The sequence below is a fragment of the Diabrotica undecimpunctata genome, chromosome 8 (genome assembly GCF_040954645.1).
Source record: "Diabrotica undecimpunctata isolate CICGRU chromosome 8, icDiaUnde3, whole genome shotgun sequence".
In the NCBI taxonomy this organism is placed as follows: Eukaryota; Metazoa; Arthropoda; class Insecta; order Coleoptera; family Chrysomelidae; genus Diabrotica; species Diabrotica undecimpunctata.
Genome location: NC_092810.1, coordinates 22,767,605 through 22,789,935, shown reverse-complemented (window position 1 = coordinate 22,789,935; position 22,331 = coordinate 22,767,605). Strand labels below are relative to the sequence as shown.

At 32.4% G+C, this 22,331-nt stretch overlaps 1 protein-coding gene across 1 annotated transcript in view; it reads left to right on the top strand.

Moving 5' to 3' along the window:
* The window catches only part of Hel89B (histone acetyltransferase 1), a 105,379-nt gene extending 85,022 nt beyond the window's left edge, over nt 1-20,357 (top strand). Inside the window, 2 exon segments of the mRNA XM_072539823.1 lie at nt 463-723; nt 16,752-20,357. Of these exon segments, the coding sequence (XP_072395924.1) occupies nt 463-718 (256 nt within the window). The 3' untranslated portion in view covers nt 719-723; nt 16,752-20,357.
* The last annotated feature ends 1,974 nt before the right edge of the window (nt 20,358-22,331 follow it).

Here is a 22,331-nt window from a genome sequence, read left to right as displayed (position 1 = left end):
CTTCTTTGTTGTACCTTTGGCCACCATACCTGATATGCATATGTTTTTGTGGGTTTAACCAGGTTTTGAGCACTTTCTATCGATATATTAAATACATTTAGGCCTGAGATCTTCAAACGATCAACCCAAGTGTTGTACTTTCAGATATACTTCGGCCATTAGCATCAGACCCAGGATTGCTTCCCTAATTCCTATTACCTTTCCGAACCCATATTGGGATCTTTTTAAATGTTTTACATTTTTTATATATTAGTTATCGTCTCCACACATTCTTGCTTCGTGTTTTTTGGGAATGGCTAAATTAATAGCCTGAATAATGAAGTTGTCTCCTCGTTCAATTGGCTGGCCATCTTCCGATCTGTGATCCTCGAAAAATTTCTTTTATATACTAAGCTTCAAGTATTAGATTTTTTTTATTTATTTTTCGAAATATATCATTATCTGAATCGACTTTTGTTACAGATTGCAGAAATTCAAGCTCCAGACTGCTAACACCGTCATCAGCGGCGAAAACAGTCAGATGGAGACCATGGGTACCGACCAATTACTAGACTTGTTCTCCCATAAATCGACATCAAATGGAGATTCGTCTTCTGGTAGTGCGAAGACCGGTATAGGCGGAATGAAGGCCGTTTTGGATTCATTACCGGAGCTCTGGGACAGTAGACAGTACGACGATGAGTACGATTTGTCTCAATTTATGTCCAAATTGAAGTAGATGAGGTAAGCAAGCATGTTTTACTATTTGTTATTGATAGTCCTTTATTGAATTTGTAGAGAACAAAAAATAGTAGTCTATATATAAGCTATTGTGAAACATGCCAGTAAATTAACCAGAAATACAGAAAATATTAACAAGATCGTAAAAAAATATCCACTAGGTACCAAAATATGGATAGTAACATAATATGATACAAAGGAGTGTCTTTTAGTCCAGCAAACGAAAGTTTTCACCTTCCAATTTTTTCGTAAAAGATCGATTTACTTGGAAATTTGAGAATAAATAGTGGATAGTCCAAGGATCAAAATCTATATGATGCCGAAATGCGCTTTTACCATGGAGGTAGTTGCCACCCCAGCTCAGGAGAGAATTTTGAGAATTTTTTTTATAGTTTGACCGCAAAAATTGGTAGAAAAATTAATTCTAAGCAAAAAAATGTTCCATACATTTTCTTGATAAAATTAATAGTTTTCCATTTATTCGCTATCGAAAGTGTTAGTTTTATATCGAAACAATCAATATTTTTTATCAGTTTTCTGTCATTAACAAAAATGTACCTTTTGAAAAATAAATAAAATGGTTCTTATAAGACTAATATCAACCGAGCTATACTTTATTATAGGTTAGTGTAAGAGCTACAAGGCTATTAATAGCCTTGTAGCTCTTCTAAAAGAGTCGTATTCTCCTGAAGAACTTTTAAAAATAATATTTTTAAAAGCCTCATGTAGCTGCAGAAAACTGGAGTTATTTTGTAACCCAACTTACTTTGGTTGTTCTGATGATAATTGCAGTACTAGTACTCCAATAATAGAAGATGCCGAAGAAGATAGTGAAAGAAGTTTCACCAATGGCGAAAATGAAGTTTGATCACTACAGGAGCAATGCAACCAATTTGTGGCGTTAGAGTTGAAGACCCTGATGGTTTCCAGGTCAACCACTAACAATAACCACGGAGGAATCTACAGCTACCTGGGGAAAGGAATGCCAAACGTTTAAAACAAATATAAAAGGTTAATGCTAATGAATAATAAAAGTAAAATGTAATGGCATGTCTCGCAACAGAAAAACAAAAAACAAAATACTTGAAAAACAAACATTTGATAAACCTTAAAAATGAATTTTCAAAGAATTGAAATATTTTAAAATTATAATTAAAGCACTAAAAAATCATTATTCAATTCATCTTAATCAAATTTCACTGTTTATAAACTTTTTTGTAGACATTTAAAAAATAAATGTTGAAGGGTTGAAATACTCAGAAATTATATTAAGATTATCAAACTATTATTACCTAAATTTGAGTAATTAGGGGTAGTTTTCAACCTTAAAAATGAATTTTTAAAGGGCTGAAATAGTCAAAAATTATAGTTAGAGTATCAGACAATTATTATTTATAGTTTATTTTTATGAACGAGAGAGTAATTAGCATAATTTTAACTGGTAGCTCCGACCACTCCATGGGCGTGCTCAAGATTAATTGAAAAATTACTTTGAATAATTGTAAAAAATAAATGAATTATTTCAGTGTTATAAAGTGTTGTGTATGTAAACAAAAGTGACCTCTTTTACCACACACTATATTAGAACTGACTGGCCTACATTAAAAAGGGTTTTAAAAAATTCACATTTTTTTTAATTTTTAAAAATTACAAAAGAGAAAAAGAGTTTTTAAAACCGTCTAAGGTATGTTAAATAGATGAATAAAAATATTAATATAAAACTTACAGCTACTTGTTACAAATCCAAATCAGATTCAGAAGATGAACTTTCAGAACCAAGATTTATAATAACTGGCTCGATCATTTTATCAGTAATATTGTCCAGCTTCCACATTTTTTCCTCTTCTTTAATAGTGTGATTTACTGCCTTTTCCCAGTTTTCAGGTTTTACATTATTTACGGCCTCCAAAAACAACTGTTTAACATCATGAATTTTAAAAGTGGTATTTTTTCTTGAAACTTCACTCTTTATCTGTGCCCATACCAGTTCAATCGGGTTTAATTCACAATGATATGGTGGGGATCTAAGTACTGTCATTCCACGATTTTTGGCAATTTCATCAATTTCGTATTTTTTAAATTTTTCTTTATGAAGGGCACACAACGAATAAAGTTCCTTTCTTATAGATCCGGGATGGTACGTAATATTTTTTGAACTCAGCCAATTCTGCAAGTCTTTTTTTAACCACTTGGTTGTGGGCAGTCCTTCTATAAGTCTGGAGTGATAACTTGCATTATCCATTACTATTACACAGTTCTTAGGAAGAAGATCTATCATTTGTTCGAACCATTCTTGAAAGACATCAGCGTTCATGTCTTCATGGTAGTCACCGGTACGAGTTGATTCAAAAGTTAATAAACCACCTTCAACAAAACCGTCTGAACTGCCAATGTGTACTATTATCAGCCTGCGTCCCTTTCCTGATGGTGGGTTTAAACCAGTAGATAAGTTATTTACAAAAGCGTGCCTTTGACTTGTAACAGTTTCATCCTGCCAAAATTTATTTGGTGTATGACCCTCGTTGATCCATGTTTCATCAAGATAAAATATTTTTCTTTTTTGGTTTCTCATTTCCTTTATGGTTCTTAGAAAATGTCTTCTCCATATGACAATATCGCTTCTTTCTAATAAAATAGACTTTCTGGGATTCTTTTTCCAGCGGAAGCCTATTTCTTTTAAAAGTTTCCATAACGTACTTCGACTCATTTCTGGGTAATCCTTATCATCTCGAACTGAGACAAGAACTTTATCCAATGTTGGAAATTCTTGTCTAAAGAAGAATTCATGCACTTTCCGTCGAAGTCCTTCTTTAAAATGATATTCTATTTGAAATTTTGGTTTCCCTGGAGCATTACGTGGCATTTGAAAACTACCACATTTCTCTTCTTTAATAACTCTGTAAATCGTAGATTTCCCAACACCAAGTGTACTGCTAACTAACTCAACGGTCTCATCAACACTTTCACATAAACGTTTGTCTGTAAATGATTTAAAACAATTAAATATTAATGTTTTTTCATTAACTGTTAGAGGACCAATTTTTCGGCATTTACACGGCACTTCCAAATTTTCCATAACACTAGTATACACGATAAACTGCACCTTGCAACTGAAGTACCTACTTTTAGTGAACTGTTAAGAATTTTGAATACGCCACTTGGACCTTCCTATATACAAAATGGAAAAACCCACTATCACATTTTCTGTGGAATAAGTTTAGAAGGTAATTATCTAGTCAATTACTGTCGTAGATTCCTGGAATTAAAGAATTAAATGTTTGATTGTTGAAACCCTTACTTCGTGGAATGCACTCATTTCAGATAAAATAAAACGTTTTATTTTATCAAAGGATTAAACTTTATTTTGCAAATAGGCAAAGAATTAAACTTTATTTTGCAAATAGATAAAATAAAACGTTTTATTTTATCTAAAGAATTAAACTTTATTTTGCAAATAGGTAGGTACTTATTAAACTTTTATTGGTTATATATAACCAATAAAATAAACATCTTACATTTCTTGCAAATTCATTAGTACCTGTTAACCTCCATCACTCCGACACTGGCAACCTTATTTAGGGATTAGTATCCCTCACAACTATTGTATTCTATTCTGCTCCAACCTTTATACCTGGTGGTCATACTCAATTTAAAATTGTTTTCCTATATACTTCTGTAAACTTGTTGACAAATATCTGTTTTTCATTGAGTCACCCGTATCAACAGTTTAGGGATTTGCATACATAATTTATTGTTTTATTACTCTCTCATACATAAAAATACACTATAATTCATCTGAACCAAATTTCACTCTTAAGCTTTTATATAAATTTTGGCAATAAGAGGTAGTTTTCACCCTTAAAAAACTAAAAGCGTTCGTCGGCACAATATTGATTTTGAAGTAGAGGTTAAGTTGAACCTAATCCCAAATTTTTATGCAAATCAGTCTTTTCCGAAAAATTTCCGAGTTGTCTTATTTTATTATTTTAAGCTTCGTTTCCTGGACTATTCTTTTTGCTGGCGACATACTGCTTACCAAGTTTTTATTTTAGTCAAGGGCCGGGTTGCTTTTCACTGATTATGTATTTTTATTAATCTTGTTGGCAAATCAAGTTAAGGGTTGTGAAAAGAAAGGTGAAACTATTAGTTATTTGTATAGGACTTAAAGAACTTGTTTAAACAAAATACCCGAAATAATTACAAAGGGCAATAACAATATATTGAAAGTTTCTATCAAATTTTCATTCTTAACCATGTGAATTTTATTAGGAAATTTAAACCGTATTTCCTAAAATGATTAAATGTTATTACAAATAACCTTAACCTGAATGGACTCGCCCACATCCCGGCAAAATTCGTCATAAACTTGATCTTTTCCAGAAATCGAGAGCAGGTCTTTCCGGGACTCTCGCCCTACTTGCGTACGAAATTTCAAAAATAGGTCAGTGTGTCAGCGGCACGCCTGATGCAGTTCGGAATTTGGGAAATGGGCCACGGTCGCGGCCTTGGCATATATCCGTTCGTTACGCGCTCTTCTCGAGCTTCTCCGGTACAATTTGTCGATTTCGAGAAGTTACATTATGGAATGCAGCTTCAAAGGAGATTAGAGACGAGTAACTTTTTTCATTTGAATGATCCGGTTTAATTGAAATGCCTTGCTTGTATTATGGATAAAATTGAATTTAAACATGTTTTTCCGCACACAAACAGATTATTACAGTTGTTTCAAGTCATAGAATTTTATTGCATTATAATCAAAACACTTTTGTGTTGTACATGTGGGGTTGTGCTGTGAATATAATTATTTCTTTTAAAGTTAATTGCACGTCATCGATTTTGACGTTGACATTTTTGCACGAGTAAATTTATTTTTTATTTTTGATTTGGTTTAGCACATATTTTACTTTCGAAGCACATATTTATATGGTTTGTTACTAATTTAGTCAACATGCTGAAGTTTGGTTAGGAGTACTTTTTAACAATTTTTTTTTGATAAGATAAGTAGGCTTTTAGAGTACTTAAGATACTTAAGCTTCTAGAAAAGTTATTTGGCGAAACAATTAGATCAAATCGAAAAAAAAAAACTAAACTGTAGAAATAGAGACATACCTAAATTAAAAAAAAAGAAAAATTAATTGAACAAGAAAATAGAAAACTTAAAAACAGAAAATAGAAATAAGCAACCTGAATATCCAAGTAGAATATCTAAAGAGACAAATTGAGAAGAAAATTTTGGCAATCCATGGTATAGCTGAAACTGAAGATGAAACAGTAAATATGGTAAAAGAGAAAGCGAAGTTAGTAATAGGTGGAACTGGAATACACCTAGAGATCTAAAACGATATCAGAGAGTTCAGAAGAATAGGACAAATAAAACCTACCTTCCTAAGGCCAATATTTATAGAATTAGCAACAAAACAAATGGAAATAGTGTGTCTGTTTTCTGGGAAATGACAAAATATTATCATAAATGAGCTTATGAACTTCAGGGGGTTTGGTATTCCATTTCGGGTGTTGTCCTCGCCTATCACGGGGGGTCAAAGACTTAAAAAGCAAGCTTCAAATTCATCTTACACGACCTTCTGATATCCCATAAATCGAAGTAAAAGTCTTTTTACAGACCTTTTCGTTCTTCTTTCGATTTGGAACATGATAGGTGAATTGAAATTCTTTCAACACTCCTCCTTCTTTTCGGGCACGGTGTCTCTGAACAGGCACCTTTTCGATATTTGCTGCAAGACTATATCTTGCTCATTTTTGGTGGAAAAGTTGTTTAGTGTGTCAACACAAAAAGCCAATTCTTCTTCAGAACATTTTTGGAAGCATTTTGCTCTGCATCTAAAAAGAAAAGAGATTTTTAAGGAATGGTAAGATTTCTAGCACACTAGAACATAAAATAAGTTTGTAGCTAATAAATTCCTGTATAGTGATATTAAACCTCTTATTAATATTACAAAAAACGCCGATTTTTATCCTTGGAACAAGTGTTCATTGAACTGACACTAAGTTTATATTCTTAAAATTTGCAAAACAAGAACATTAACGACAATATTACATTACTGTAGTTTGTTTATTTATTGCGGAAAAATATGTTTTTATTAACGAAATATTAAACTATGTTATAAAAACTATAAAAATTGCTGCTAATTGTTAAAACTGCCTATTGCTCATACAAACGGTAATAAACAAACCTCTGTAAACTTACATAACAGCATAAATTATTACTTACTTGCAATTAGGTTCTGTAGCTCTAGCCGGTACAATATTTCCTTTATAGTTAGTGTGTTGTAAACCTTTAACTTTGGCATTACGTACAATATTCCTTCTGTATTTATCTGGATTGGGTTTTCTCTTTTTTAAGGGTAAATGTTCATGTACACTATCGTCAGATGAAGTTGGCATATTATTTCTTTGTTTACATAACAAAAAAACCAATAAATTTAAATTAATCATTGTCAAGCACTTAACCTCCCAACACAACACATTAATGAAAACTGAAATAAAAATATGGTAACATAAACGACTCAACAATCATACGATCTCGGCTACCAACCAAATTCTTAGAAATTATGTTTACAAATTCACAGCAAAAACTGCATACGTCCTGGACTAGCGTTGTTTTTGCACAGACCTTCAATTTAAAAGCGGCTTCCCACGGTCGGCGATATTGCGGACGTAAGCGGACCAGCTCGCACCACGCACCGTGGGAAAGGTCTCGTCCGTGTTAGCACAGACACGTCCGTGCTGGTGCGTCCTATCCATCTAGAGTCGGTAACATCAAAGGTGCGGTACATGCTCGTGCGACGCGATCCTAGCGCGTCTGTGTTTTAACAGACGACAAGTGCAAGTCAGAAGTTTTTCATTCGCTGTCACGAGTAGTTGTCTTGTCTGTAGTGTTGTCAAAGTTGTTTTGCAGTTTTTACTCGAACTTTACTTCTCTTTCACTTGGCATTTTGAAATAACGTTAAATCCAACACTACTGTCCTGGACCTACACAGACTATCACGGACCATAGGAAGAGCTCTGTCTGCGGTGCGTTGCCGTCCGTGCTGATCGGCTGTCCGCGATGATCTGTACAATCGCAGATCGTGGGAAGCCACTATTAGTTGTAGAGTATTTCGACAGATTATGTACGGACTGGTGTCGTTTTTGCACACGTCAGTTTATCTTAGAGGAGTCTATTCCGCACAAAAAGTTAGTTTCTGAAAATTGTGAACTTATGCACTTTTTGAAATGACCGATTCAATTATGTTTCAAATTGATTTTTTGCTTCTTTTCTCAATCTTTTTTACGAATTGTGTGCTGAATTTATTAAAACAAAAGGTAATTTCTAAAATCAATTAAGGTACCTATTAATTTAACTTTTATGACGAAAAAACAAAAAAATTTCAAATCGATTTTTCTAGAAATCGTTGTATCCTACAGACTTAAAGAGTACCTTTTAGTACTAGAATACCTAAAAATTAAATAATCTATTATCACAAATGCTTAAAAGTTAAAGACAAAAAATTATGCGTTAAAATAACCGTTGACCTACCCAAAACGGACGCCTATGAACGGTACTAGAAATTCGCATTTAATGTAATCGATTTAACTTTGGGAGGATAAATAATCATGCCAGTTTTCGTTACGTAAAAACTACTTACAAGGCATCATCTCCAAATAGCTCTAGCTTTCCTAGGAAGCATTTTCGGACTAGGTGAATTGGATTAAATCTTCTTAAAATTATGTGAGGAATCTCCGGTTTTCGTTTGCCCGGAGAGTTTCTGGACACCCTGTATAATAAATGGTGAAATATACTTGTTCTTCTTGTTATGGTGCCCTATCCAATTAGTGGATGTTAGCGACAATTCTGGCATACTCCTATCAGTCTTGTGTGGCTCTGACTGCACGAGCATCGAGGTTTGTCCAATCGCTTATGTTTTTAAGCCATGAGTATTTCTTTCTTCCGATGCCCCATTTTCCTTCTATCTTTCCTTCCATAATAAGCTTTAAGAACTGGTACTTGGAATTTCGAAATATATGACCCAGATAAGCAGTTTTCCTTTTTATTATTGGCAGCAATTCTCGTTCTCTGCTCATTCGATTTAATACTTCGACATTTATTGTGTGATCTGTCCAGGGAATTTTAAGTAGTCTTCTAAATACCCACATTTCAAAGGCCTCTAATCGGTTCATCACATTGGTTTTTATGGTCCAGGTTTCTACACCATATAGCAGTATGGAGTAAACGTAACATTTTACAAAGCGATATCGAAGCGTTAAGTTAAGGCTGTTGTTGCTTAGCAAGGTTCTCATATTAGTAAATGCTGTTCTGGATTGCTTAATTCTGCTATATATCTCTATACCTGGATCTAGATCTTCAGTTATCCAACCACCGAGATATCTGAACTTGGAGACCTTTTGGATGTTCTTATTGTTTACCCTTATATTTAATTGCATATTTCGTGTTCTGCTAACCACCGTTACCTTTGTCTTGTCTATATTAATCTTCAAGCCCAGTCGTTCTCTTTCAGTGTTTATTCTATCTATTAGTCGTTGTAGCGCTTCTTGGCTATCAGCTATTATGACTGTATCATCAGCATAGCGAAGAACACTAATAGTCTGTCCGTTGATTTTGATTCCATCTACAGTGTCACTTAAAGCTCTATCGAAAATCGTTTCAGAGTAAAGATTAAAAAGGAGGGGTGACAGAACACAACCCTGTCGTACATCTTTTTGGATTGAGATGATGTAGATTCCAGTCCTACTCTCACAGATGCCACTTGATTCATATAAAGGTTCTTTATGATTTTAAGGTCACTCTCATCTATCGAACGTTCCTGGAGCAATCTTTCTTACTAATTCTGAATGATTAACACAATCGAACGCTTTCTGGTAATCTATAAAGCATAGGAAGACATCTTTTTGCTGATCTCTGCATTTCTCAAGTAGGACAGTTAAGCTATAAAGTGCTTCTCTTGTGCCAAATCCTTGTCTGAAACCGAACTGTGTGGGGCTAATGTCACTTTTACATCTGTTGTATATTCTTGTGTGAATTATCTTTAAGAAGAGTTTTAGGACCTGGCTCAATAAGCTGATCATTCGGAATTGGTCGCAACTATGAGCGTTTGGCTTTTTTGGGATTAGTATAAAGGTTGATTGAAGCCAATCCTGTGGTATTTGACCGGACCCATAAATGTCATTAAAAAGATCTACCAAGGCGTCTATATTGTCTTCACTCAACATTGTTAGAACCTCTATGTATATGTCGTCTGGGCCTGGTGCTTTTCCCCATTTGCTCTGGTTGATTGCCCTTACAACTTCTGACTTCAATATTTTGGGGAAGGGTTCACTTTTATATTCACTTTCAGAGTTTCTTCTAGTGTTGTCTGAGTATAGTTTCTCCAATGTTGAAGTAGATCCTTGGGATCAGTAATTAATTTATTGTCCTTCACAATACTCTTGAATTTGCAAGGTTTTGTATGACCTGTCACTTCTTTAACAAGTTTATGTATGTTAAAGTGGTCATGTTTTTCTTCCAATTCCTCCATTTCTGCACACCCGTCTAGCAGCCAGTGTTCTTTAGCTTTGCGACACTCTTTTCGTATTTGTCAATTAATCTGCTGATGTTTGGTTCGGTCTTTCTTTTTAAATGATCTGCGGCCGTCCATCATTGATAATATTTCGTCAGTCATCCAATTCTTCTTTTTGTAATTTTGGGAAGCGATCAGAGACTTGGTGGTGGTTACGATAGCTTTTTTAATACTGTCGATTTCACTTGTCTTCTATACTGGCCGGTTGTTTAGATCTTGCCGTGATATCCGCTATTGCCTCATTTAATTTTTCTGTGACTTTTAGTTTAACGTTAGGTTGTTTTAAGCTGTTTATATCAATTTTCTTTATGGATTTTCTTTTAATTTTCGATATACTTGTTAGCATATACTAAAGAATGGTACTACTCAAGACAGAGACCAAAGAAAATGAAGAAAAGTAAAAGAACTACTTCCAAAAGATGCCCAAATAAGAATAAGTCCATAAAGAATATGCTAAAAAACTAGTTTGCAAAAGTTGACATGTTGTATAACAGACTCCCTCGTCACGTAAATGGACTCTTCCAACTGTTTACTGTGACTGCGAAACACGAACTGCTATTTAATTTGAACTAAATTCTACGGAGTTATTGTAAATGTTTATAAGCTTAAAAAGTTCTATTTATTATTGAATCATTTTTTTAAAGTTCTTTTTTCCATAGGTTATTAATATACGTGTTAACAAAGAAAATAAACCCCGGATTATTGAGATACATTCAGTCAAATTATGACGACCGGCCTTAGAAATTAGCTCATTTTTCAAAAAATCTTATAATCAAATTACAAACAATATTCAAAAACATCGATTTTGTTGTTTATTTTGCAATAACTTTTTTGTTTATCATTCGATTTCAATTCAGCATATCTCACTTTGTGTATCTTTTTTTTTTCTGAAAAAGTTGTCTGTTGACAATGTTTAACGTTTTGATTGTTATTTTAAAAATATTTCCACTAAAAAAATTGATGAATCACTACATGAGAATCTTTTTGTATTATCTCATACTACACATTTTTACTACTGCCAAACCGGTCTATACAGTTATGACGAAAAATTTATATTTTTTACCAACTTCATTGGTCTAATGAGCTATTTTATTTTGATATATCCAAATAAAAAATAAACCTGACAATATATCCTTGATAAACGTATACTCACCGACAGAGGCAGCAGATGCGAATACAAAACAAAAATGTTATGATAAAATATATAGAAAACGTAACGAAACTTTATAATTATTCGTAACATATTGAATTTTTCTTGTTTACAAAGTGAAATCACGTGTCCCATTATGGAGAAACTGCAATGTTAACGAAACCATTCCAAACTCGGATAAATTAATGTAATTCGGAAAATAGGTCAGTGTGTATCCTTGACATACAAACTAGTTCGTATAGTTGTATATTTGACCTATATTTTTTGCTATCCGAATAAAATGTAATGCAATTTGCAAGTAACTACAAAAACTGGAATAGAATTTCGGATAAAACAACGTAAATCATTAATTACAAAAAAAAATGAAATGTGTGGTTTGAATTATTTTCGTAATAAAAATCTTCCTGTACCTTAACAAAGCAGTATTATGTTATATTCAACAAAAATATCTTGAAGTCAACTCATAAAAATATCTAAATTGCAGAAATTATTTTCTCTACACAGGGGAAAAAATTAAAAACAAAAACTTAAAAAAGTACATACGAAATTTTGAAAATTTAGAATATTGCAAGGATTGTCTGAACATATTTGCTATTTAATATTGTGATAATCATCACTTTCTTCTTCTTCTGCTACTATAGGTCTAATAATCTCACTAGTGTTTAGTTCGTTTATACATTTATTGTTTATATTTCTATATTTTTTTAGATTTTTATATTCATTAATCAGTTTTTTCGACCTTTTGAGATTTCCAAGAATTTCTTTTCATGTTTTTACCATTTTTTGAGTTTTGTGTGACTGCATACCGTCTTAATATCCAAGCTTCTATAAAAATATGAAAATCGCTAAACCGGAAGGAGGTTGGTCCAGTTCTGATCAAAATTTTCAAAAAGCCCTTTTTACAGCACCTTATCGGTGATTTGGACTTACAATTTGCGTTTACGTTCTTCACCTATGTTTTTATTGGTAAACAATCGCAACTTAATTTTGGTCTCTACTCTACTTTACAGATGATTGGAATTCTTGCAATGGGATACTCTTGCGATGGGGTACTTTTTTATGTCATTCCACTTCTTTTTAATGGTGTTAGTGGCAAGTTTTATTGGGATATTAGTCTATAGTGAAATAGAGGTATTAATTTATAGTTATCTAGTACGTGAATATTTTTGATTTTAGAAATAAGGTCATTGGAATCTTTAATCTTTATAATAAAGACTTTTATTTGTGACATTGGAAATAATGTTTTTTAGAACGTCAAAAGATTTTCGAAGGATGATTGAATGCAGGAAACGATAGGACGTAGAGAGACATTCTCCTTGTGTGTTTTAGGTAAACCATAAACTTTTGGTGGAACAGCGTTGTGTAGTTTAAGTGATTTTGATGTATTTGGTGATATATAACCATGGTTTCTTGAATTCAATCACCCTTCGAAAATCTTTCAAAGTTCTTAAAAAACATTATTTCCAATGTCACAAATAAAAATCCTTATTATATTAAAGATTCCAATGACCTTATTTCTAAAATTAAAAACATTCACGTACCAAATAACTATAAATTAATATCTTTAGAAGTCATTTCACTATACACTAACATCCCAATAAAACTTGCGATTGACATCATTAAAAAGAAGTGGAATGACATAAAAGAGTACACTAACATCCCATTGCAAGAATTCCAATCATCTGTAGAGTTAACAATAAACTCAACATATTTTTTATATAAGGACGAAATATACCAACAAATGGATGGATGTATAAGTATTTCTAGTGTCATTGCTCAACTGATTCTGGAAGACTTAGAAGAATCTGTTATGAGTCATTTAGATTTTAATGTACCATTCTTCTACCGTCGCTATATTGTACCATCGCTATAACGATGACTGTAACTGCTATTCCAACAAATAAAATTAACGAAATTTCAGATAATTTTAACAGTTACCATCCAAAACTAAAGTTTACTATAGAAGTTGAACAAAATAATAAAATAAATATTGTGGATATCACCTTACATCGCATTAATAACACAGTAAAAACCATGTGGTTTACAAAAGAAACATGGTCTTCACGATATCTCAACTACAAATCTCATCATCCATTCTCCCATAAGAAGTCTGTAATTATAAGTCTTGCTGATAAATCTATAAAATTAACAGATCCAGAATACAGACCAACTGCAATAAAAAAAGCAAAAAATTCCCTTCTAAATAATGCATATCCCGAACATCTAATCGAAACTATTTTCAAATCAAGACTTAATACATTTTACAATAATACAAATAACAATAAACCCAACAGTATCAAAACTACTTATACAACTCTTCCATATATAAAAGGTTTATCCGAACAATTAACAAATCTTTTAGCTAAACATAACATAACAGTGGTTCACAAAGGCAACAACCTTTTAAATAAATATTTCACTACACTAAAAACACAAACTCCAAAACTCAAAAAATCACATGTTATTTACGAGATACCATGTATTTACTGTGAAGGTGTCTATATCGGACAAACCAGTCAGCTGCTTCAATCCAGAATTCGTTCTCACAAATTTGACAAGAACAACGTCACTGCGCTCACAAAACATGAAAATGAGAAGAAGCATAAATTTGACTTCGAAAACAAAATTTGAAAAACCGAACAAAACAAAAAGAAGAGGAAGATATACGAATCAATAGAAATAAAAAGAAATACCAACGCAATCAATGACAAAAAGATACACAAAACCTAAATAAAACAGATTTCAATCTGATTTAAATAATAATAAATATAACTCCATAAAAAACTCTTGTAGTGCTCCTGTAGTGATCCTTTCCCAAGTTAACATGCTCCTTTTCTAACTTGGCTGCACCGTACTAAAGACGACCAATAGTCAGAAATACGTATATACGACTGCCTTCCATCTTATACACATATTTTATTATATTTTTTTCCTTTGTTGCGAGCTATGCCGATACCTTTTACCTTTATTTTACTATTAACTCGCATTAACCTTTTTTTTTATATTATATATCTATATTATACAGTGTGACCCATTTAGATTGGAAACACCTCTATAAAATTTGAAGTTGTTAACCGATTTTAACCAAATTTTTTTTAATGTCATGTAATAAAAGGTCTATTGCGGGACAAAATATGAAATGTTTAGTTAAATTTTCAGGGCATTCTACGATACTTTTTCTTCGTCGAAAATGGAGAATTTGTATTAGAGATTTTTTTATTAAAAAAAATTCTACGCCACTGGATTTAGAGTGGCTTCAAATAGCTATGACAAAAATTTCATTAAGATATATTTATTAATAACAAACTTATGACAACTTCAAATTTTAAAACACACTAAGAAAAAAACACTCTGTATTAACGTTAAAAAAAACACTCTGTATTAACAGAAACATGGAAACATAATTTTAGTTTAAATCCTAGTTGCCTCTACCAATCCACCATATAATTGGATACATTTGTCGTAGCGTTTATGAATATTTCTAATTTCATTTTTTAGTTGTTGGGAAGTAATTTCTGCACATGCCTGTGGAATTCTTGCACGAAGTTCGTTTACGTCTCTTGCACGGGTTTGGTAAACTTTTTGTTTGATAACTCCCCAGAGAAAGAAGTCTAAAATTGTGAGATCTGGTGATCTGGGTGGCCAATCTATCAACGGACTACCCCGGCCTATCCAACGGTTCGGAAAATTTTCATTTAGCCATTGCTTCACGGTTATGGCGTAAGGAACAGAACACCCATCTAACTGGATATACAAATGTAATCGTTCATTAATTGGGGGCTCATGAATAGCATCCCACAAGTCGGTGTTTAAAAATTCTAAAAAGTTCTGTGAGTTCAACTTTTCTTTAAAAAAGAAAGGACCAATAACTCGCTCGTTCAGTATACCACACCAGACATTGATTTTTTGAGTATACTGGCTTTTACAGTTTATTACCCAATGGGGAATATCTGCTGTCCAATAGCGACAATTCTGTGAAGATACTACTCCATTTGTAGTGAAAGTGGCTTCGTCGGTAAACAACACGTTTTTTAGAAAATTTATATTGTTTAAATATTTCCCTTGGGCCCATAAACAATATTCTAAACGTTTTGCTTCGTCGCCTTCTTGTAATGTGTGTAAGAATTTTGGTTTGAACGGTTTAATATTATTTACCTTAAGACATCGCCGAATACTCTCTCGAGGCACATTCAAATATAAACTGGCATTCCTTAAACTGGCATTAGGGTTATTTCTGAAATGATCTAAAATGATTTAATCATTTCCTCTTCTTCTTTGTAACGGGTTATTTTTTTAAATTTGTTTTGATACTGCACCATATTCATTAAATATTGTACAAGCTTCCCTGGCACTTCTATCGTTATCTCCCAAAAGACAAAGAGAAAGTAATTTCATTTTTTTCTCTTAAACTTAATCTTGTAGCCATGACATAAAATATTATTAAAAGAATTTGAAGTAAATATTGTTGCAGATATTATGCATAAATTTATGCTAGCACTGAAATTCGAATCACACAAATAATGTCAAACAGTAATATCGTTGTCATGGCAACTGAGATTTAAGTTGTAGCATGTAAAGTTAACAATAATGTAAGTGCGTTAATTGCATTAAATTTTTATGCTAATTTAAACATTTTTTTGTCTAGTAGTGGTTTATTATTAAGATTATTTAAAAAATAATTAGTTTTATGGTTATCTGTTGATACAGGGTGTTCTTTTTTGACTCGGAGCTTAGTGTGTTTTAAAATTTTAAGTTGTCATAAGTTTGTTATTAATAAATATATCTTAATGAAATTTTTGTCATAGCTATTTAAAGCCACTCTAAATCCAGTGGCGTAGAATGTTTTTTAATAAAAAAATCGCTAATACAAATTGTCCATTTTCGACGAAGAAAAAGTATCGTAGAACGCCCTGAAAATTTAAATAAATATTTCATATTTTGTCCCGCAATAGACCTTTTATTACATGACATTAAAAAAAAATTAGTTAAAATCGGTTAACAACTTCAAATTTTATAGAGGTGTTTCCAATCTAAATGGGTCACACTGTATGTTATGTTTTTAAGTCTATGTATTGTTTTTTGTAAATTTAACAATAAATACATATAGAATTATCATTTGGATGATTTTGGAGAACTCCTGAGATATGTGTCGTTATTTCGCGATTGTTCGGTTAATTGATGATACCAGTTACGGATTAATAATCTTGGCACATTATCGTCAACTTGTACTTGTGTTTTTATTGAGACCATCCAATAACGTGTTCACTTCAGCCTATGATTTATTTTATTTTTTTTTTGTTTTACAGGTAATTGTTGCTGTGAATATTGAAGCAATAACTAAACTATTAGGAGTTGTAACCGTTGGGTCTGTAGGATATATTACCAAAGAATTATTTATTTTCACATTACACCTTTCACATGTTGAAAACCATCAATCATTTTTAAGCTACTATAGGATAGAAATAGGAGGATCACATATCTAGAATACTTTTTTTTGTATATTTAACCAAATTTGTTTGTCAAAAAAATTCGAATTGCTTTTGTACCGTAAGGATTTTCCAAGTTATACTCTTATATGAGTTTAAGAGTATAATGTGTGATTCCTGGTTTTTTGAAATACATATAAGTTTTATGTTTACGTGACATGTTTGACGTACCTCCAATAAAAGGAATATATGCGCAAAAAGCACATTTGCTGCTACCTTCAAGTTGTTACAGAAGTTTAAAAATAATAAAAGTATTTTACAAGGTACTATCGTCATTCTGTGCTCAACAATATTCAAATTTTTTTGCTGGGAACTCGGTTTAGTCTCAAAGTCCAGGATTTGTTTTAACATTTTTTGTGTATAAAACGGCTGTCTTCATTCAAACATTTTTTCCTCACTCAACACTTGAAACATTAAAACCTCGAACATCTTAGTAATGAGAGATTGCATCTTGGATCAGAGCAATCTACAGCACCTACAAGTCTTCAGGGTTTCTTTCTTTAGTCTTCGTTTCGATTTCAAAGCCCATAATTTTAGTTTGGCCAGCTAATATTTTTACACGAATAATATCCTTGAATGATTTGAATGACGAAAGGCACGAAAGTACTGTTTGTTTTTCACAGAGTGCTACAAAAGTACCAAGATCAACGCAAAGATGAGTTTTTCTGTTTTATTGGCTAGGAAAGGAATTTGATCGAGTAAAATCTGAAGAACTGGTCCAAACTCCAACACAACATGGTGTACGAGGATGGGGAAATCGTACTAAGAAGGATGGTAATTGCCTAAGAACTCTTGAACATGTAAAATACCGGAAAACATCTAGGGCATATTTATAGAGGAGAAACCTATAACTTTTTGCGACTCAAAATGAAGGTTCAAGAAAAAAGAGACCCAAGAGGAAGAAAATGCTCATGGTTAAAGAATGGAAGAAACTGGGTAGGCCCATTGGTTATTAAAGAGCACAAAGCAGAGAGTACTTTGCTGAAATTATGGTTAAGTTTCAAGAAAGGAGAAGGGAGCTTAAGAAGAATAGTACATCCATAATATTATTTTAAAATTGCCTCTTCGTGGCATCTCAATTTTTTGTTGTATTTTCAGACAAAGAACTTATTTTACAGTCATAATACAATACAATCTAACAAGTTATCGATTATTTCGCATTCTTTTATTTATAATTCTTAATAGTTTCATTGATAGTATCAACCTATTTTCTACGAGGCGTCTGAACGCACAGGTTTGCTTCTACAAACGTTTTAATAGTAGTAGTTTGCTGGCAGATTAAAAGCTGTGTCATCTGCACATTCGTCAAAAGATACTGACTTGGCCTGCGGAAAAGTGAACAGCTGTCAAGAAAATTTTAATCTGATTAGCAATTGTCTTCAAATTCTTAATATTATATGTACATTATCATTATTCAGATAATGGGTTTATTTCCCAGTCGATTTTAGGGGATATCGTGCTCAACTCGACAATCTCCTTCGGAATTGTTGAGCATGATAACAAACTTCACCTTTTTTTACCGTGTGGTCAATTCACCAATACCTCTTAACCTCTCCAATTATAATATTAATATTTTTGGTATCGGGTTATCTTCCAAGATGGAGCTTGTGGTTTTGTTTTAATCACTTTCAGAACTAACCTGATCTTACAAAAGTCCTAAATTCCTACATATAAACAAATTTTAAGTAACGTGTATGCACACATATACATATAATACAAATAGACTGCAATACAGTCGCGTTCCCACAGTGCGACAGAGAAAATTGACGCAATAAGTCCCTGCAAATCTTTTTAATGGGCCAGGTTTGTCGACGACGTGAACATTAAACATTTAGGTCACGTGGTCGATAAACCTGGCAAATTAGAAAGAGATGCGGGGACTGCTTTGCGTCAGTTTTCTCTCAGTAGCTCAGTCTATTTGTATTATATGTCTATGCATGTACATTTATTTTCCATAACCTGATTTTCACTTCATACAGTTTATTAAAATAAACAAAGGAATTTGTCCAAAATTTCTCAATAAAAAATATTTTGGACATTCGTTCAACTATTTCAGTATAAAGCAAGTGATCAAATCGACGTGACGGTTTGCTAACAATTGACAAACCTACATAAACATCTTGTCAATTCCTTTACCTTTGGGATTTGGGGTGCGCAGACGCCAAGCTTACTGCGCACACTCAGCAGCTTATAAACACTTCGCAATTATTGCAGAAACCAACCTAATATCCAATGTGCTCCTTTGCGCATATATTCTTTGTTTAAGTACTAATTTATCGCGTTGGGAAGTAGTTTGATGGTCTTTTTGTTAACGTATAAATTTTATTTTTTTTAATTTGTATTATATCACCTTCATTTAGCATCAATAATTTATATACCATGGGAATAATACCAATCACATTTAACTCATATCGATTTATTTTTAGTAACATTGTTATTATTTACAATAAACGATTTACTTGTTTATTTCTACATTTGTTTATTTATATCTACCGGTTGTAAAAGATATATACTGAGGAAATAGTTTAAAAAAATTGGCTTATGAAATAAATCTTTCGAATTCAAATTTTTTTTTTTTAATTTGGCTATTTACTATTTTCGTCAATACATTTTATACCTGAGCAAATTTATTAGACAGATATTGTTATTGTTCATTATGAAATTCTTTACTTGTTTGGCTCTATGATTACGCGTATATATGATTATGACTGCAAATGCCTTTAAAAAATTTAACATTTCTGATTATTAATTACAATTTTTCGCCCCTTTTTTCGTTGATTGAGATTTTGTAATGAATTTTGATAATTTCTTCCTAGAATGCAAACCCGAATATCCATCTTGAGAATTCTATTGAGGTCCCACCAAAGGATTTTCGATACGTACTTCCAGGAAAATTTACACACTATTCTGAGAGTGAATATCGAAAAAATATAACACAATTTTGAAACTTTTTCCATTTTCTAATGGTGCATTGGTTTCCGAACTTATAATCCAGCCTGGATTATAAGTTTGTTATAAGATTGTTTTATGTCTTTATAGTGTACGTTTTTTTTTGTAAACATCGTCTGCGAATTTATATTTTGCCGTCATTGTTGAGCCACGCGGGACGTGTTTCGATCTCGATAGCTTCTATGGCAAGCTTTAGATCAATAGATCGTTTTTACCGAATCATATCAATATGAGCAAATAAAAAGGTCACAAAATAAAAAAAAAATTAAACTTGTAGTTATGGTCTCTTTTTTAGCCGTTTTACTCAACATAATTCACATTCAGAAGCATAATCCATACGTTAGCCAGTAAAACTGTAATTTAAAGTGAAATTAATTTGAATTTCACGTTTATTGTATGTGTTGATGTACCAAAATGTAATATGCAAGTTAAATACATTTTTGTAACTGATTGGAGCTGTATAGCAATAAATATTTGTAAGAGTTGTGTTATTATCATTACATTTCCCCCAATTCTCGTTTGAGTCTTCGTGCTTCATAGCTCTCTTGAACATCGAATGAAATGATTTCGACGGAACTGTTCGTTTTAAATATGGATATGTACAATTTTGTGGCTTCCGTAGATTTATCAAAGAATATTCCAATATAGTATACTTGTGGAACCAGAGCTATATCTACAAAATGGCAGCTGCGCAGACTACGCAATTTAATATAAGTTATAAATAAGCAGGTGGAAAACTTTGGATAAACGTTTTACTGTAATGTGGCATTATGTTCTTTCTATTGAAATAAGATTCAGCTTGTGGGAAAGAAATAATCAATATATAGACTTTTGTAATATAAAATCAAAATGAAATTGCACACTTGAAACTCCTTGATTTATGCTTTGATCTCATATTTTTTGTTTTTTTTTTTTACTTCAATGTCCAAGCTGAAGCTGAAGAACAGAAAAGCAGCAGGTGAAGACGGAATACCAAACGAATTACTGAAATATTGTGGAGCAGCAATGACAGAACAATTAACAACATTAATTAATAAACTATAAAACACGATAAAATACCGGAAGAATGGAGAACGAGCGAACTAATTCTACTATTCAAAAAAGGAGATAAAAAAACAGCCAGAAAATTACAGAGGTATAAACTTAATAAATACTACCCTAAAACTTACAAACAACTAAAATTTTACAATAACTAATGAATCAGAGGATAAGTTGCAGATGAACAACAGGGTTTTCGTAGTGGCAGACCGGTGGTCCAATAAGCCGATCTCTCGGCTGTTTATCAGAAACTATTCATGTTCTAACTTTAGGAGAAAAAATTCCTTAGTAAAAGTGGCCAAGAGAAATCGCTGGAAATAATTTTCAAGTTTCTGGGTTGACCGCTAGGGGGCGTAACCTGTGAAGAAAGCTTTAAAAACCAGTTTTTTGGGAAATATGCCCAATTATACGAAGTGTTAAATAAGTAAACTTTACTTTTTTTTTTTTTAATTTTTCAAATAAAGATGGGGGAGAGTGGGAAAGTATTTGTGGATAAATACCTATAACTTTGGTTTGAATCAACCGATTTTAAGGAAATTAGTGTCTTCGGAAGAGTGTGGATGAATTAATTTACATCTACTATAAAAATTGCATTTAGTTTTAATTGTCATAGGTAGAGGGTACTTTCGAATAGAAAAAATTTGTTTTTCTTCAAAATTTTTAATGGAAACACCTATTTATTGTAAATTATAATGGAACTGGATTAAATTCGTAACACAATGGCGCAAACCACATGTTAATAGCTTTTGTCGAACTCGAGATATGAATAAAAACGCATAAACATAAGTAAGTATAGTATTGACTCGCCCTGTATTATAAATTAAATTAAAAAATAAGTCAGTAGGTACTTTCAAATTTTTTTATGGCAGAAGAATATTAATGTTGATACCTATTTTGACCATTATTATTTCATAATATGATTAAAAATAGTTTTTTCGAAACTAAGTAGTCTACGACAATGAATTTAACGGGGAATTCATATTGTTAATTTATTGACAGCAGTCAAAACATTGTTAACACGTTCGCGGACACTATGACATAACCAAGGGTACGTAGAAACGCACATCTGTTAAGAACGTCATTTTATCGAAAATAAAATTAAAAATAGGTAGCATGATTTATTATGAAAAAAACATATATTTTTGATAAAAAAATAGGAAGCGGCAAATACCGTCTTGTCCCTAGCAAAGTCTATTTTCGTGAGCTGGATACAAGACGGCGTTTCCCGTCACACGAAAAATGGGAGGGGATGGGACGAATTGATTAAAAACAACAATTTTATTGTCTATGGTAATCTTCGAAGCAAGGTTCGACACAAAGAGCTGGCCTGCTGGGGCACGTCTTACAAAGGTGCTTGGTCTCCTTTCGTATAGATCTTCATGTACAATGTTTGCATCTCAAATGGTAGGATTT